General features: G+C 40.0%; 1 protein-coding gene across 1 annotated transcript in view; it reads right to left on the bottom strand.

The window, feature by feature from the left end:
• The window catches only part of RPS6KA5 (ribosomal protein S6 kinase A5), a 178,428-nt gene that overhangs the window by 93,311 nt on the left and 64,997 nt on the right, over positions 1-20,120 (bottom strand). Inside the window, exon 3 of the mRNA XM_028099153.2 lies at positions 11,901-12,119. Coding sequence (XP_027954954.2) covers positions 11,901-12,119 — 219 coding nt within the window. The remainder of the gene's footprint in view (positions 1-11,900; positions 12,120-20,120) is intronic.

Below are 20,120 nucleotides of genomic sequence, written 5' to 3'. Positions count from 1 at the left end.
AGGTATTTTCATTACATGCCCTCATTAATGCCCTCTGCATTTCCTTCCAACTACTCACTTCAACTAATTACTTGTGTGCTAAATTATTTAATGTCTGTACCCCTTTTAGATTACAAGGCCCTGAGGACAAGAATCTTGTCTAGGTGGTTTGCTACCATTTCCAAGCACTGGGCCCACAGGAAGCGGGCAAATATTTGCGGCATGAATGAAGAGTTTTAGAATTGACAGTACCTTGATGCAGTTCACCTCTTGTACCAAAGGGGTCAATATCCCAAAGAATCCTCCTGGCAATCTACACAGTGAACTTGAAGAACGGGAAGGCGCATATCATCTCTCCTATGAGCCATTATGTATTCTACTTTAGAGTCCTCAGAGGGCACCTATGCTTCTAAAGTGGCTCAATATTAGGCCCATGGACTGTGGGGGGGGGAAAGGCTTCACCCAAAAGTTCGGGTGAAGTTTGTCTAGAGAAGTAACAAGTTACAGTGCTAAAGACTTCTACCAATGTGCAGCAATTCTAGTACTGTAATGCATGGATATGTCCTTGTAGGAAATGATTAAAAATAGCAATGCCAGATTCTTTACATAGCTTCTTTTAAAAAAATATTTTTCTCAGGGTGCCTGGGTGGCTCAGTTGGCTACGGTTTCAGCCCAGGTCATAATTCCAGGGTTGTGAGATCGAGCCCCATGTCAGGCTCTATGTTGGCCGTGGAGTCTGCTTGGGATTCTCTCTCTCCCTCTCCCTCCCCTCCCCATGCTCTCTCTCTCTCTCTCACACACACACACACACACACACTCTCTCTCTCTCTCTCTCTCTCTCTCAAAACTAATAAAATAAAAATCTTTTTCTCTATTTTACTAGAATGATGTGCCTTTAATTTAGGTCAATTTTTTTCATATAAGGGATGTAATTTATGTATTTCAATGACAATTTACACAGATACTTAATAAGAGCAAGTAGATTTCATTTTGTTATTGTAAGCCTACCCCATCCTCAATCACATTTCCTTCTTGGATTTAGAATAACACACTGTGTGTGTGTGTGTGTGTGTCTGTCTGTCTTCTCTGTGTGTATAGGAAGGTGGGTAGAGATTGGAAGAGAGAGAAGTAGCCTTTAAATTAGTAAATTTATTTTTTAAAACAATGAATTAATCTTAAGAACTTGAACTGAAGATCCCCACAAAATTTCTAGGATTTCAGTAATCCCCTAAGACAGAAAATTATTCATACAGTTCAGAGAGTATCTTATGGGGGCTCTCATTAACAATACTGTATCGTATATTTGAAAGTTGCTGAGAGAGTAGATCTCAAAATTTCTCATCACAAAAAAAATAATTTATAACTATGTGAGGTGATGGATGTTAACTAAACTCACTATGGTAATCATTTTGTAACATACAAATATTTCAAATCATTACATTGTGCATCTTGAACTAATATAATGTTATATGCCAATTGTATCTCAATAAGACTGGGAAAACATATCTTAAGGAATTAACATGAAAGTAAACAGCATCTGCTCTCAATCACAATTATTACTTTCTTTTTTTTTTTTTAAAGATTTTATTTATTTATTTGAGAGAGAGAGAATGAGATAGAGAGACAGCATGAGAGGGGAGAGGGTCAGAGGGAGAAGCAGACTCCCTGCCGAGCAGGGAGCCCGATGCGGGACCCGATCCCGGGACTCCAGGATCATGACCTGAGCCGAAGGCAGTCGCTTAACCAACTGAGCCACCCAGGCGCCCCACAATTATTACTTTCTATATACATATTTTTTATTTCCATTTCAAAACAAAAAATAGGTATTCAAAGTCACTTTTAAGTATTTGCAATAACTTTTTCTGTTCACACCATGCACATCACTGTTGTGAAGTCATGCTATAAGAGAATTAAGAACATGGAACAAATTCACTTCATTGAGAAGGAACATACATTGTTAGTTGGTGGAGGACAGTTTCAGTAACTCAAGATCTCTGCACGTCTGACTTGACTTACTGCTGAACCCAGAAAACTCTCCACTGTTCTTCGTTTACATACTTCTATTAACAGGTGGAGAAACTGAAATCCACTCAAGATACTGAGTTTGATGAGTCTTCAAATGCTACTGAAGATTACAGAAATGACCTACACAGCACTACTTTCCACTGAGGATGCAAAAAGATAACCATGAAAAGAGCTGGGCTAACTCCTTAAGGCTATGTTTTGTTGATGCAATCTCATGGAAATCAGCTGGCAGGGGGGCGGAGCTGAATGAACAGACAAAAAGAAGGGTGAAATCCTACATCTCCTTTCAAAGAAAGATCCTCTAGTTCTGCTTTCATTCTCCAAAGACCTACTTATTTCCAGGAATACTCTGACCTCTGTCATCTAACCTTTTTTTTTAAAGATTTATTTTTTTATTTTTAGAGAGAGGGAGAACGAGTGGGAGGGGCAGAGGGACAGGGAGAGAGAATCTTAAGCAGACTCCATGCCCAGGGTAGAACCCAATGTGGGGCTCCATCCCAAGACCCTGAGATCATGACCTGACCTGAAATCAAGAGTTGGATGCTTAACTGATTGAGCCACCCAGGCATCCCTCTAACCTTTTTAAGCTCAAATTCTCTTATTTAGCATTTCTCTCTCACGTTTCTTCTTATGGCGGCAAATTCCAAAGAGCTAACTGCTTCTAGTCCCATAGTCTGCCCTCCCCTCCTACTCCTACCACACACTATTACTTGGCCTTCTTTTATTTTTTTTTTTTCCTACAAATTTTTCTCTTCCTTCAGACTGGCCTCAAATACATTAACTCCTACACATTCTGGTTCTCATTTCCATCTACTCTTCCTCCTCCAGACCACCCAAATCTCTCGACTGTGCCTTGTCTTGTCTTGTGTCTCAAGTACAGTCTTAACATGATGTACCACACACACCTGAAAATAATTTCTTTTTAACGTCATGCCAAAGTCATCTTACTTTTTCTTTCTTTTGATTTTAGCTCAACATTCTAATAGCACCTCCTTGCGAATGTGTTCCAGCTTATCAAAATCATGATAAAGTTCTAAGACATTTCTGTCAGTGCTGTATGAATCAGTCATATTCACTTCAAAGCAAGAAACCCCTTCAGTTACTGTCTGTTTTGCTACATATCACTGACTGCAATGTATCATGATCCACTCCAACTCTTACCATCTCAGCAACATGCTCATGTTGTAAATTTTAAGAGACATTAATACTCAAAAGCAAAACTTTAATGTTTTAAATACCTTTAATTCATATTCAAAGGATGACTCACAGTGACAGAACTGTCTACAAGGCTGGGGTGGCATTCGTTGTTAACAATGCTCCTTGGCATCACCTTTGTAAAACCTTTCATGACTTGCTTCTTCACTGTCTTATTTAATGTCTTAATTCTACTGATAAATCTGGTAGTTTACAGTCATAAATCAGCTGGTGTTTTGACAAAATTACCACTAACAGATCAGAGAACACCAAAAGAAAAATTGTTTTTATAGATCATTTTCCACATAGAAGTCCCTCCTGCTGTTAGTTAAAATGAATACAAATTTTAAGAGACAGAGACAGAGAGAGAGAGAGAGAGAAAACAGATGGAAATATTTGTATATTTCTTGTTGTAACTATACAGAGAGAGGTACAGAAAAAGTTATTAAAAGGAAGTATGATCTGCATGTTATAAGATTTGGAAAGGCTAAAAAAATATAAAGAAGAAAATCCAGTAAATCTATATGATGCCATTAGATATAAACTGCAACAGAGCCTAAGAAGATATTAATGATGTAGAATTTAAAAAAAAAAAAACAACAACCAGAAATGTGACTTATAACAGACGGTTTTATAGGATCATTCAGCAAATTACAGCCGGGAGGACAAGTCTAGCCACCCGTGCCTGAGCCCTGAGACAAAAGACCGGAGAAACAACAGAAATGAATGGAAGGCAATGGTAACTAAAGAAAGGGTGTTGTAGGAAACAGTTGTACATACTCAGTTCTGAGAGGAATACTATAATCCATAGCCAACAGATGTCAAAGGTAAGTATCTGTCAAGATAATACTGACATTATAAGAATCTTATCATTTGGAGAAGCTTGTGCCAATCAGGCAAATGTTATCCCAAGGAAATGAAACTGGTCAAGAAATCCCCAGTGAGCCACGAATCCTAGGAGGAGTGTGGTGGCAACCTAGATGTGCTCCCCAAATGTCCTAAAGAACAGCAAGAATGATTAGAAACCTCCATAACCTGTTCCTTCAGCAAAACTGAGAGATAAGACCAAGCAGCATGCTGTGGGCCGGCTGAGAAAGAACAGGGCGGGACACAAGCGCTGCGGGAGGGTGAGAACATGCAGTGAGACAGCAGCGTATAAAATTAACGTACAAAGACTGTCAGTTCTCAGCTAGAAGATATGGTGGAAGAGAAGACCCCGTGTACAACAGTAACACATGACAGAATATCTAAGAATAACTTAAGAAATTTGGGTAGGAGGAAAATGACAAAATACTCCCCAAGGTCTCAGAAGTAGATTTCAACAAATGAGATTTACCATGTTCTTAAAACAGGAATAACCAGTATTATAAAAGTATCAATTCTCCCTAAATTTTTTTAAAGATTTATTTATTTATTTGAGAGAGAGAGAGCATGAGTGGGAGGGGCAGAGGGAGAGAGATTCTCAAGTAGACTCTGTGCTGAGGGTAGAGCCCAATGCAGGGCTCGATCTCACGACCCTGAGATCATGACCTGAGCCGAAACCAAGAGTCCAATGCTTAACCAACTGAGCCACCCAGGTGCCCTGGGATTATTTTAAATTTTAAAAAATTTAGGAAGGGGCACCTGGTGGTGCACTCGGTTAAGCACTGGACTCTTGGTTTCGGCTCAGGTTGTGATCTCAGGGTCGTGAGACTGAGCCCCACGTTGGACTCTGTGCTGGGCGTGGAGCCTGCTTAAGATTCTCTCTCTCCCTTTCCCTCTGCCCACCTCACCTTGCACACAGTCTCTCTCTCTCTCTCTCTCTCTCAAAAAAATCAAATCAAATCAAAACAATCCCAATGAAAACCACCCTAACAAGCTCCCCCTGCTCCAGAACTAGACAATTTGATTTTAAAGTTCTTGTTAAAAGATAAACAAACATGATGGGCCTCCAAAAGATTCTGAAAAATAAGAGCAATAAAAGATAAAGGGGACTAGCCTTGCCAGGTATTAAAGCACACTGTAGAACTCTGATAAACTAAAATAGCATGATTATGGCAGATGATTCAACAAACCAAACACAACAAAGAATCAAGAAACAGACCCTAATATATATATGAGAATTTAAAATATGGGAAAGGCAGAGCCTCAAGTCAGTGTAAACTTGGACTTTTTACTAAATGGTGCTGGGAAAACTAGGAGCCATTTGAAAAAGATGAGGTTGGATACTATTTTATGTTCCCATGTATCAAAATACTCTATGCAAAAAATAAAACTATACAAGCACTGGAAAAAGACATTGGTGAATTCCTTTATAACCTCAAAGTTGAGAAGATCTTTTATGGCTTATGACAAAATCCATAAGCCATAAAAATAGTTTTAAAATAAATTGCACTACACGTAAATTTAAATGTTTTACATGGTAAAAACATCATAAAGTCAAGAGACAAATGGAAAGCAGGGAAATTTTTACAACGCATGTTGCAAATGGTTATTCTAAGAGCTCCTCAAAAATTAAGGAAAAAATGGCCAAAGGGTGCAAATAAATAATTCTCAGGAAAAAAAAATGACCTTTTAAACATAAGCGAAGATGTTCACTCTCACTAAGAAGAATGCACATTAGTTCTACACGGAGCTGCCGCTCCTCATCTATGAGACAGGTAAATACCTGCAAGTGTGACGATACTCCGTGGAGAAATGGCACTCCAATACAATGCCGGCGGGAGCGTAAAATGCTACAACTCCTATGGAAGGATAAATGCAAAATAGAGATCTAGTAATCTCCTTCCGGAAATCAAGCACAGTTTTTTCCTATGCAAGTGGAAAATGACATGTGCAAGTTATACCCAAAGCAACAAAGTAAAAGATTAGGAACAGCCCTTTCTAGTAGAGAACTGGTCACGCACATTATGGAACAGAACTGCATATGAAGCGATAAAAAAGAACAAGATGATCTTTATGAACTTGTGCAGCATGAGCTCTAGGATACACTGCTAAGTGGAAAAAAAAAAACGGTCAGAACAATAAGCAGAGGAGGCTACCTCTGGTTATGACTGACAGGAGTTGGTATCAGGGACCCTGAAATACAGCCCCATTTGAGTTAGCTTTTTAACTTCTTACTTTCAATACTGACAGGTAAGGGAATGACTCTTGCCTTTCCATTAGAAACTGTATCTCAGGGTAACCAAGGAATGACAAAAAAAGGCCGTACTTGACAAAAGAATGCCAGCCAATAAATACAGAATAAATGATAGATTTAGAAAATCGCCATTTTGCAACTCATAATTAAATAGTTGGTTTAAGGGGCGCCTGGGTGGCTCAAGTCATGATCCCAAGGTCCTGGGATCAAGCCCCGCATCAGGCTCCCTGCTCAGGAGGAAGCCTGCTTCTCCCTCTCCCACTCCCCCTGCTTGTGTTCCCTCTCTCGCTGCTTCTCTCTCTCTGTCAAATAAATAAACAAAATCTTAAAAAAAAAAATGGTTTAAGTAATTATCGAGTGTTAATTGTTAAAACCATAAAATGTCAAAATATCACACAAGTTATTTGCACTTCTAAGGAAAAAACAGCCCTGTTATATAAAGGGAGCAGACTGTCAGCTCTGTAATTCAGTCTCAGCATTACTAACAACCAGATAATAGGGTTCTCCTGACGTGACACAATATGAAACATTCAATATCACCTATGATTTACTCCAGCTGAAACATTTCATATCAATCTACCAAGATGAGATCTGACTTCCCAACTACTGGAATTCAGTAGAGAGAGGGATAAGCTAACAAATACTACGAGATATTTTCTTAGACCAATACAAAAAAGGGAATGCTCCAGATTAAGAAATGTCAAGGACATAACAACCAAGTGAGTGTTCCTGGACTGGATCATGGTTTGGACAAATCAGCTGTAAAGGATACTATATGACAATTAGTGAAAAGTGAACATGGACCTGTGTGGTAGACGGCCACAAATTACTTGTAGTTTCCTCATCAGGAAGTGAAGTCTTTGGAAGGATGTGGAGAAAAGGGAACCCTCGTGTGCTGTTGGTGGGAACGCAAACTGGTGCAGCCACTGTAGAAGACAGTATGGAGGTTCCTCAAAAAATTGAAAATAGAGGGCGCCTGAATGGCTCAGTCGTTAAGCGTCTGCCTGCGGCTCAGGTCATGATCCCGGGGTCCTGGGATCGAGCCCCGCATCGGGCTCCCTGCTCGGCGGGAAGCCTGCTTCTCCCTCTCCCACTCCCCCTGCTTGTGTTCCCTCTCTCGCTTTCAAATAAATAAATAAAATCTTTAAAAAAAAATGAAAATAGAGGGGCGTGTGGTGGGCTCATTCAGTTCAGCATGCAGCTCTTGATCTTGGGGTTGTGAGTTTGGGCCCCACGTTGAGTGCAGAGCTAACTTAAAAATAAAATCTTTAAAACAAATCAAAAATAGAAGTACCACATGATCCAACAACGCTACTTCTGGGTATTTACCTGAAGAAAACGGAAACACTGACTCAAGAAGATACATGCACCCCCATGTTCACTGCAGCATTATTTACAACAGCCAAGATATAGAAACAACCTAAGTATCCATCAACAATGAATGGATAAAGAAAATGTGGTATGTATGTACACAATGGAGTATTATTCAGTCATAAAAAAGAATGAAATCCTGTCATTTGTGACAACATGGATGGACCCTGAGGGCATTACACTAAGTGAAATAAATGAGACAAAGACGAATATCACATGATCTTACTTATATGTGGAATCTCTAAAAAGAAACAAACAAACAAACCAAGCTAATAAGTATAGAGAACAGTTAGGTGGTTGGCCAGAGACAGAGGTGGGGGGAGGGAGGCAACATGGGTGAAGGGAGTCAAAAGGTACAAACTTTCAGTTGTAAGATAAGTAAGTCAGAAAAAAAATAAGTATGTCATGAAGATATAATGTACAGCATGGCAACTATAATTAATAACACTGTATTGCATATGTGAAACTAAGAGGTTAAATCTTCAAAGTTCTCATCACAACAACAAAATTCTGCAACTATGTGTGATGAGGGACATTAATTAGATTTACTTAGGTAATCATTTTGCAATATATACAAATATCAAATTCATTACATTATATGCCTAAGACTAATATAATGCTGTATGTCTATTATACCTTAGTTAAAAAAACAAAAAAACAAAAAACAGTGAAGTCTATTTCTCTACCACTGAATCTGGGCTGGTCTTGTGTTGGAGGCGAGGCTGTATGAGTTCCAGAGCCTAGCCTTGGGAGGCCTTGCACCCTCTACCTTGGCCCTCTTGGCAGCCTTTCATGAGCTTTCCTGAGGCTGCCATGCTACGAAGAAGCTGCACTGGAGGATGAGAGGTGGCCCAGACAAGAGCCAACACCAACTTTCAGACATGAGAACAAAACCATCCTGGCACTTCAAGCCCAGCCAACTCTCCAGCTAGCTGAGCACCGCATGAACGAGCCTGGGCCAAACCAGCAGAGATCTGCCCAGCCAACGCACAAAATTATGAGAAAATAAATCATTGTTTTAAGCAACTAAACTGTAGAGTGGTTTATTATGAGCAATAAATAACTGGTACCACTGGGTATTAAATGAAATGAAAGTTTATTAACCAGGAAAGGCAGACATCATTAACTGAAAGAAAAAAACACTGGTTACAAACTGTATGTACAAGACAACCTCATTTGATAAAACGTACATGCAGGCAGACACACGGGCAAAAAGATCTAGAAGGATACATACTAAGTAATAACCAGTTGCTACATAATGAGGTAAACTCTGGGTAGTGAAAATGTTATTTTTGCTTTCCCATATTTTCTATATGCATATATGTGCTTTTGTAGTAATAAATAGTTTTAAAAAAATACGGTTTTTAAAAAGATCTATAATGTTTACTTATTCTTCAGACAAAAAGGTCAGCTGGGTCCCTGAAGAGCTCCACATGAAAATTCTTGCTATTAACCTCTAACAGTACACAAAACTGGATAAAGTCGGTTAATCAATAAACTTCAGGGATAGTTACGGGCTGAATTGTGCCCCCACCCCACCCCCAAATTAATATATTGAAGCCCTAACCTCTAGTACCTCAGAATGTGACTGTATATGAAGACTGGATCTTTAAAGGTAATTAAGTTACTTTTATAAAATGAGGTCATCAGGGTGGGCCCTAATCCAGTCTGACTGGTATCCTTCTTAGAGGATGACTGAACACAAAAAGCCCCACCAGGGGTGTGATGCACAGACGGAGGGCCATGTGAAGAGGCAGCAAGAGGGAGGCCACGTGCCAGCCAGGGAGAGAGGCCTGGAGCATGTACTTCCTTACGGCCCTCAGAGGAAACCAACACTGCCGACCCCTCGATCGGGGCCTTCCAGCCACCAGAACCGTGAGGAAATAAATGTTGTTTCAGCCCCCAGTGTGTGGTATTTTGTTATGGCAAAATAAGGGCTATGGGTACAGCACAGTATTTGGAAAACTGACCTACTGCGTATTCTAAGCACTGCAAATAGAACCATAAAGACGGTTTATAATAAAGTCTTGCTCTAAGATTCTGAAAAGTTTTGTCTTTAAAGTCGAATAACAACTATAAACACGCACAAAGAGAAATTATGTTAAATATATCCATGCAGAGAGAAAGTAGAGGGCATGCTTTTCAAATGTACTGCCTCACTCATGAGGGAGCCGAGGTGCTATTCTAGTCTACATTCTACTCTTGAGCTGGTGTGAGAAACAAATTTTCCTGTTTTGTTCTGCATTTGTTTATTTATGGGCCAACAAAGAGCAAAATTAATGGAGAACCAACAGCGAAAAAGCAACCCTACTAAACACTATTGTTTTTTAATCAAATACAAAATATTCCATTCCTCTACTTTTAAATTAAAAACATGGTTTACAAAAACTACACTATTTACAATAAGCAGTAAAAAGAAACAAAAAAAGATTGAGTACAGTTATGATAAGAGAACTGGAAGAAGAGGGAGGAGGGCAGAGAGGAGCTGCGTTGGAAGGGGTGGTCTAGGAGGATGCGTTCTTGTTACTTCTGGCTTATATCAGTTGTATGATCTTAGGCACATGATTTAACTTTTATGAGCTGGTTCACTGTAAAAGGAGAAGCTTAAACAAGGTAATTATTCCTCAACCAGTCTTTATGGACTTCCTAAAGCTTCCCTGGAAATTCTTGTAGGGCAGGGATAGAAATAAACTGGTAGGGCTTGGTGCCCTTGAGCTTAGATTCAGGTAGTGGTACTCATTTCTCTTTGTTTATGTTTTCACTTGGGGTAAGAGTTCTGCCGCTGGAAGAGTTGAAACCATTGTATTAAAATGCTTTGTCCCCTGACAACTAGGTAAAAATACTCCAGGAATACATATTTAAGAATGAGTAAATAACATAGCTGAGCAGATACACATAGGAGGCAGAAAGAAGAGCCAAATGATACTGACTTGTAGGACATCAGGCAGACAATGACATTAATGGGGACTGTGACAGGGCAGGGGAGGGTGTGGCCTCTCTATGTAAGAGATTTAGGATTGTTAGTTGATGCTAAGCATTGCAAACTGAGCCTGAAGTGTAACTTCATGACTCAAAAAGTGAATGCAATTTTAGGCATCATTAACACAAGTATAATTTCCAAAATGCACTCAACAAATTACCCAATATATTTAAGAACCTGTTTGTACTACCAGTAATCAAAGAATATAGGCAGCACTGTTTGGCAGGTTTGAAGTGAGTCAGACCTAAGTTCCAACCTTCATTCTCAAGTTTACACAAACCATGTAACTTCAGGAAATACAGCTTCTAGAACCTTCAACATCACTAATGGGGGACTCTACCAGCACTGTTGTAAGGGTCAGTGATCACCATGGATAATACTTAGCATAGTGCTGGCATACCATAGGCACTCAAGAAATAGCTAATGCTTACAGAGCACTATGTGAAATTCTAGCTCATCTAATCCTCAGAACGGTTAGATAACTAGAAGATCGTTAATATGTAAATGCAAATTATCACAAGAATGGGACTAAAATTGTAACAAATGAAATAGTCAATGATGACAGAGTGCAATATTAGCAGTACCACCATTTACTATTAGTAGGAACAGAAAATGGTGCAACTCTTCTGCAAAGCAATCGGACAACACGTAACAGAGGATATTTTCAAAGTTCATATATGATGGTCCAACTCTATTTGGGAAAGGAAAGGATTCAGAAAGTGCCTATGGGTAGAAATGGGAGTGATCTGTTGACTGACTGGCATCTCCTTTATGTGTACGTTTATCACCAGAAAAGCAAAGCATCTCCAAGAATAGAAGACGTTCTTTTTTATTTTTCCCAGTTACCGATTTCCATAAATATCCCTTTGTCCACCCAAACCTGGACATTCCTGAGAACTCCTAAAGCAGAAACTGTGGCCCACTTCCCCATTCAGCTCCTCACATTTAAGTGGAAGTACACTGCCCAGGGAAGCAGACACTCCTAATGACCCAAGTATTTCTTAAGATTAATAAAGGAATGTGGAATAGAAGAATATAAATTCCTTCAGGCTGGGAGGTCCCAAACCCAGAGCAATTCAGGATGTTCCAGGAATTGCCACCACAAAGAGAAGAATGAAGGTCAAAACACTTCATTTCTTCTAAGTCTGCAGTATGCTGTCCTTTGAGTTCATTGCAACTCAAGACCCAAGAGAAAGCGTTCTCGTTAGAAGTCTACCAACGATGGACACTTACCTAAAATGAGATGAAGTTTGGTTTCTGTCTGGAAAGCGTAGTGCAAGGTCACCAAGAACGGTGACTGCCTGATGTGCTCCAGGACTTGCCGCTCCGTCCTTGTGTGCTCTGTGGTTTTGGCCTTTTGCACTATTGTGGCCTTTTTCAAGACTTTCATGGCGTACAGCTTGCCAGCGTCGTGACCGCTGATTTTACGAACCAGAAATACTTTTCCATAAGCTGAAAATGAGAAGAAAAAATAAAAACAGTTAAAATACCACACACAACGGTAATTCATTGGAAGTTGCAAGTTACAATGCACAACAAACAAACATTCTTTGTTTGTTGTTCATTGCTGTTTCAAATAGTTCTCTCAGAGGGGCGCCTGGGGTGGCTCAGTCAGTTAAGCATCTGCGTTCAGCTCAGGTCATGATCCCAGGGTCCTGGGATGGGGCTCCGTGTCGGGCTCCCTGCTCAGCAGGGAATTTGCTTCTCCCTCTCCCTTGCACCTTCCCCTGCTCGTGCACTCTCTCTCTCTCTCTCTCAAATAAATAAAGTCTTTAAAAATTAGTTCTTTCATAGATTTCTTCAATTGTATGCCAAATATATTTCTAGGTCTAAACCTTGGTATTTACATATCCAACCACTGCTGACAAAGTTATATTTTACTGGTATTTTCTCAATATTTTTAGCTGCAGGAAACTAGCTGTTATTATGGTCAATTAACCACAGTCCAATTCTGGAACATCTGGGACATTTCAGACATCAGATAAGATCTCCAGGTGTTGCTGCTGATGTAAACAAATGAAAATAATTCTTAATAAGAATCTCACACATTTAAATCAAGCACCTCAAGTATCCCTCTATACTTACTGAAAAATCTAAAGGAACAGAAGCTGACAGTTACAAACAAAAGAGATCTTCAGATTTTAAAAAACATTAAAATGCCCTAAAATGTCAGCAATCTTGACAGAAGCCCCTTTACATCTCCAGGCAGTAAGTCATGGCTCAGTGGGTCAGCCTCACCAAGTTTTCCCTAAGGGCTCAGCTGGGCCCATCCTGTGTGTGGCGCCACTCCCCCAAGTGGGGGCACCGGAAGGAGCACGGTGTACCCTGGGCAGAGCAGGTAGAGCAGGTATCTGTATCTATTTCCCCAGAGAAAGGGGGAGAGGGCTGGAAGGGGTACAAAGAGGGGTGGAAGAAAGGCAGAAACACTACTGTGACAGGGAAGGGGTAGGTCCCCAATTCATCTCTACAGCATGTAAATTCTCTTCCCTCTTAAATACCTCCTGGGATGGGCAACCCAGTCCCACTTTTGAAGTTCAAGACTTTAGTCAGACCATTCTGGAGCCAGTCTGAGTTCTGATCCAGACCAGTGCTTCCCTGCCCTCTGCCCTCACCTTCACAGTACTGAGCACATAATTCTGTTCAGATCCACTCACTAGTGTGAGAGAGCTTTAAGCTTTAAGCTTGTACCCTCTGTGTTATTCAGGTCAGTCCTTCGGGAAGTAAATTAGTACCCAAACAGATGATATACACAGACAAACGGATCAGTGAAAGGCTGCGATACTCCTGAGGAGGAGGAAAGCCAACACTTCCTAAGGAACTTGTCTATGCCAGCTCTGCGCTAAACATATTCCACATATTGGTTCACTTAATCCTCAGAACAGCCAATGAAGGTGGTACTTTCAGTAATTCCATTTCACAGATGAGGAAATGGGTTCAAGGAACGTAAGGAACCAGCCAAAAGACTTGGGTAAGAAGTGGCAGAACTGATTCAAGCTACAGGGAACCACATTTTCTACCGAAAATGAATTTTAAAAAACGATTCTTCACAAATACTAGAAATTGGATGCTCTGGGTTTTAGTAAAATCACTACCATAGATATACTGAACACATTCTGGAATACAGAGAAAGTTCACAAAAGGTTTGTGTCTTATCTCATTACAAATAAAATAAGTATAGACTGAGATTTTAGTGAGGTAAAAGTGAACCAAAAAAAGAAAATGATAACTTTCAGAACCTAACAAATTAACCTGAAGTATAAAAATGAAAAAAGCTAATCTATTCAGAAGCACTGAAAGGAAGCTGGAAAATATTCTAATGAAATGTGCTATATCGTCCACAGAGTCAGCCATGATATAAACTTGGGAGAAAATGAAGTCCCCTACAAGTATGGGGCTTTTGTGTTCCCTACACACGCATGGCACCTGCCCTGAATTCCTGTTCTCTGAGATTCCCATCTCCAGAATGTTCCTTAGAAATTATGTTACCCATATAACCTCTCCAACAAAGAAAATCTTCCATCATCGCTGGAAGATGGCTGTTCGGATTATTTGTAGCTAGTCTTTCAGTGTAAGTGTTGACCAATGCAGGGTGTTAGCACAGGACATCTGAGTACTTGTCAGGCGCTTTAGAGGTACATTAGCTCATTCCATTCTTATAGAATCCCTGTAAGTAGATGAGGAGGACTACCTCCATTTCACAGATGGAGAAACTGAAGCATAGAACATACCTGCCCACTTAGCCCTGTGCCCACACTCTGAGCTATGCTCCATCTGCCTCCCTTCAGTGATTGACTTCACAGGCAAATAAAGAAGGAGTCAGACATTAAGCAGAAGTGATAATAGAGGTTAGGTGTTTTATTGGTGAAATGGACACAGTGCTATTAATTTCTAAGAGGAGAAAGTCTTGCAAAGTGGCCCATTTTATTGATGGAGAGGGGAGATGGAAATATTAGAAAATGTTCCCTACACTGAGTGGAAACAGGCCTTTTTTTATAATATTTATCTGTTGGTCCTCCTACACCCTCTGGACTTACAAAAAAGAATATTACCTTTCTTCTACAATTTTTTTTTACCATTTAAAAACACTATCATGCCATCTCACCTACGCAAAATGTCCCTATTCCTTAAACCGATCTTAAAGTAAATGATTTTGAGACTTCTCACCACTAGGAGGTTCCACTGATGTGCTCTGTGAGTTATAAACATTTTTTCTTTGATTTCTTTCCTGTTACTTTAAAAATATGTTGTATTACGCTCTCCACGTAAATATGAGATAGCACAGGATGATAATGGATGTGTCAAGTAATATAAAATCATCCTATTGCTACATTATAAACTATCTGTCAAATAATAAACAGTCATCTTCTTTGCCATGTGATGATATCCAGAAGCCTGCCAATAACATAAGCTAAAGTCTACATATATATCCTGCCAATACAATTACTTTCTCATCTATCAAAAAATGTCAGGGGAAAAAGTGTGATAAAGCTTACAAATCTTGTTTTTACTTTTATAATTGCCATGATTAACTAAAGCTATATTAAGTACTTTTATCACACAGTAAGTGCCAAAGATGCTTTTGTCAACAAAATTTGAAAAGTGCCTTACAACATTCCAAATAACAAATATTTCAGACAAACAGGATCTTACGAGTAGGCTGCCTAACTAAAACACAGTTGCCTCCAAACGGTCTTGTTTTTGAAGCACGCATAAGGCTGCTTATCACACGGCAACAGGGAAGAAAACACAGTCATCATTGGAGAGACTTTACACAAGCCACCGTCCCGGGGTAAGCTGGTTTGCAGCTTAGTACAGAGGGAGAAAGTCAAGTAGTCCTTCTGCTGAACAGCACCCCCAACTCCAGAACCATCCACATGTTTTCCAGTACTTTAAGAGGGGCCACTAAAACTGGAACTGATGGCAGGATTAGATCCTTCCCATTTGTAACGCTGCCTGCCTTCCAGTGCAGCCAACCAACTCCTGGCTTTTCATTCGTTACGTGTGTGCTGACATCACTGAAGAATTCCAATTTTGAAAGCATCTTTTGCAAACTGGAAAGGTTACCAACGGTGAAAACTCTTTTGGCCGTAAAAAATAAATAGTACTTCCTGCTCAGATAGAGCCCCTAAAATGGATGTTTGGCAACACATCTGGCTTTTCTACTTAAGAGACTGAGCTTCCTGCTTTAGTGTGACTCTAATGTCCACATCAACACGCAATGGCTTCAAAATGCTTTATCAGCAATCCTCACAGAAGTCTTGTGTACTGCTGTGAATCTTACTGATTTCAGCAGCACCAGGGCCTTTTCAAGATACCCTGCCAAGTAATACGAGCAAAAGAGGGCATGGAGTTCACTGGTTTTCCAGAGGACCAGTCTTACAGCGCTTGATGGAGGGTAGAAGTTCTCCTTACTTTGAGACTGAGGGAAAGTCAATTCTAAGAATCCATGACAAGAAGGATTCATTCCTGACTTAGCTTGACAGACACCTGTGATCACATGAATGTAATAAATCCTTCAATTCTAGGCCCTACAGACATCATTTTGGGTTCTGCTGAAGACCTGCGTGGTTGTCTAGCCAAGCAGCCATTTTTGGAGTGGATGCGTAAGTAAACTTCTCCAAAGCTGGAAAAAGAGTTCTACGGCTCAGAGGAAAACTACAGATATCTTATGAAGGTTACTTTTGTTCAAATTGAAATGTGGCTTTAGAATTCTATCCTAGCTGACACAGACAGCACAATGTTGGCAAACCTTGTTGACAATGATCTCAACAGCTTGAGGATAAAGCAAATAATGTAAAAGGAACTAAAACCAAGAACCACGGGGAAACGTCTAGCTCCGTGGAGTAGGTCTTGGTTTGCTTTTCCAATGTAGGAATCTTATTCCACTTGCCACAATTACCATTATTAATCAGGTTTTTAGCACTTGTTGTCATAATAAAGAAAAGTTAAAACTGACTGACGGTTTTAAAACAAGACGACATTCATGCTGCCATATCAAAGCCGCTGCACAATTTCAACTACTTTTTCAAGCTAAACAAAGCAGCCTTCTTGCTGAAATGTATTTTGACCATAATTAAACTGATCTTTTCACTTTATTTGTAAAATGTGAATTCATTAAAAAGTTTTAGGAAGTAGCATTTACTCCTTGCATTAAAATGATAATGAGCTCACAATTTGGTAAAAAAATATTTTTATAGTCTAAAACAGCAATCACTTTACAATGCCCTAAGATCAAATTCATGTAAAATTACGTGTTTACATGCATTATTCTGGAGGAAGAGGTTAAGGACCATTGTTCTAGCAGGTCCCTGGTTTATTTAGTTTGCATTACAGTGCTCATCTGGGACATGCTGTTCTCACTGGGATCCAAATGGCTCAATCACTGGGAGATCATTGTTTCCTGTCACTCAAATTTTTCCTAATGCTATCTAAAACTGTGTACATTGTACACACTGCTTATCATCCACATTACACTTTGGGTTCATACCGAACTTGTAGCCGAAACTACCGTACTTGAACCACAGCCTTTTAAAAAATATATGGTAGAAATTCTTAATGACTTCCGTTTAGACAACTGAGACCTCCCCTTCCCTCTGACCAACACAGTGCCGCACACTGAATGCCTGGGGCGGGCTGGTTCACCCGTGCGCTTCTGTCTCCCCACAGCTCAGCCGTCTGCTTCCTACCACTCACAGATACTCGTGGCCTCACCCATTGACTCCTGTTGTCGATGTTACTGTTATTATGTAATTTAACCATATATTACATAAACCACTAAAATGTAAATGTGAAAGAAAAGAGAAAAATGAGGTTGAGTACTTTGGAAGAACTACATAAAAGCAAGAGAGTTAAAAAAAAAAAGAGCTGCTGAAAAGCTAGGTGTGGGTGGAACACTATAAAAGGCTTGGGGGGAAATTGTGGAAATGTAGAAGGATTTTGTACTCAGAGTACTTCAAATGCGTCTGGTTCTCACTCCACTTTAAAGAATCCGAAACTTAATTTTAGATGTTGCACTACAAGTGTAGTTTATACAAAATAAACTATTGTTTAAGAAATTATTCTCAAAGAAAATGTCCTGTGCCTACAAATAAAGACTGGTAAGTGAACGTTTATCTTTTTTAAGTGAAAATAATATGTTCAGAGTATTTATATATATATATATATCCTTTTAAAGTGATTTTCCACTTTAATCAACTTTTTTTGATTAACCACAAGTACCAATCATGTCATATGAGAGAGGATCATGTTCATCACTGCTGGAACCCATCCCTCTCTCCTCCTTCCAGATTAATGGAATCTTGTTGAAGGGTGACCTGGCCATCAACCACATTAACTATGCCTCCCAGCTTACTTCCATCCTCAACCTGGTAAACACAGCTTTTGCGACGTCATCTGAACTGGTGAGAAAAATATAACCCTTCTGGCTCAAATCAGTTGATTTCCAACTGCCCTTACAATTGGGAGAATCCTTATTACTATCTAGCTGCTACCTTCCTCTCTCCGCCTTCTTAGCACCTCATTTAGCGGACTCCTTCAGACAGCTAACCTTTTCTGACTTCCTAGACTAGCACAACTCCTCTGATTTTATGTTCTCGTGACACCACACATTCTTTGTCACAGAGATGATCAGAAACATGTCTGTTTCATACATAAAATCATACACTGTCTGATTTTACTCACTATCATTAGCAAGTAACTTGAGCTGCCACATCATGGAAACTCAAATAATACTGAGCGCATGAAAAACAAATGAACAAACAAGTTAGTGCACAGGATTAGACCAAAGAATGAGCTCTATGGTATAGAGCCAAATACCTTCTTCTCAGGTTAGTAATTTTGATCTGAAGTTGAAGCTGAGTCTTTAATGAAAGAAACCAGTAACGCAGATCTGCAGCACAGAGCCATACCCAGCCAGCTCCTTCCCTCTGGGGAAGGAACAATGAGCTTTCATGAAGCAATCCCCCCCCTTTTTTAAGATTTTATTTATTTATTCATAAGAGACAGAGAGAGAGAGAGAGAGAGGCAGAGGGAGAAGCAGGCTCCCCGCTGAGCAGGGAGCCCGATGCAGGACTCGATCCCAGGACCCAGGGATCATGACCTGAGCCGAAGGCAGACGCTTAACCATCTGAGCCACCCAGGCACCCTGAAGCAATCCCTTTTAATTTGGGTATTAAATATGATTCCTGGCAACATTCCCCGGTGAAAGTGAACTCAGGAAACTTAGATGCTACCGTTCTAGAGCAGGAAAATGTCCAAACAAAATGACATCCATATATGGCCACTGTTTTGTAATCTGCCACAACCACTTAAGAATGAATTACAATGCCTGGCCATATCCCTTTCTCATATATAATTTAACCTGGGGAAAGGTTTCTGTCTTTCCACATGTGATACGTCCTGGGCACTGACCATCAGGCCACATGCCTTCCCTCCTTCTTCCCCTGTGGAACCTCATTCACCCCAAAACAGCAATGTCAGAAATGGAACCAAGCAAGAAATACACTCGTGGAATTCTGAATTTCACTTGTCCTGCTCTTGGAAACTGGTATCCTTGTCAATAGGAGAGTTGAATGTACACAATGAGTAACGCTAGAGTGGTACATATGAAGCCCCGTAAAACTGCCATCATCAATCTCAGAGAATTAGCTTCATTTCAGTGTTTAGTGCGGCACCATCATCCACAAAAAACACACACTCTCAGTGCAACAGTGAAACTGACTAACCACAATTTGGTACTTCTAAAGATTCATCTGAAACATCTGATTAATTAGACCTTAGAATCAAAAAGAAACATTACTGGGGTGCCTGGGTGTCTCATTCAGTTAAACATCCAAATCTTGGTTTCAGCTCAGGTCATGATCTCAGGGTCGTGAGATTGAGCCCTACGTCAGGCTCAGGTGCTGGGAGTGGAGCCTGCTTAAGATTCTCTCCCTCCCTCTGCCCCTTCCCCCTCTAAAAATAAAAGAAATAAAAAGAAACATTGTCCATCCCAGTAATTCTCCAAAATCTACCCTATGTGGACAGAGCAATAGAAAGCACCTCACTTGGACCATAGTAGCAGCTCAGTTCTACTCAGATACACATCAGTAAAATACAGTTTAATCCTATGTGTATCACTTTCTAAAGAGACCACCTAAAATACAATTATGTGTTTTCAATAATACCGCCACCTCTTTTGTCAAAGATGCTATTCTCATGATATGATTTAATGTTCACGATATAAGAACCATTCAATAACTTCAGCGCTTGTCACAAGTCTGCCTGAACAGGTTTTTTCCAAACAGTGGGCTGTGACCCACTAGGGGATGACAGTATCAATTTAATGGGTTCAAAGAGCATTCTAAAAAACTAAAAGAGAACCAAATACACTACAAGTATTTCATGGAACCTGTGTTTTCTCTTTATATATGCATGTGCATGTGTACGTATATATGAATGTAAACAAATCTGACC

This window comes from Eumetopias jubatus, unplaced genomic scaffold, assembly GCF_037043125.1.
Source record: "Eumetopias jubatus isolate StellerSeaLion01/CBP00866 unplaced genomic scaffold, mEumJub1_p1.0 scaffold_7, whole genome shotgun sequence".
In the NCBI taxonomy this organism is placed as follows: Eukaryota; Metazoa; Chordata; class Mammalia; order Carnivora; family Otariidae; genus Eumetopias; species Eumetopias jubatus.
The sequence above is the reverse complement of the archived record's forward strand: the minus strand, read 5'-3'. Positions and strand labels throughout refer to the sequence as shown.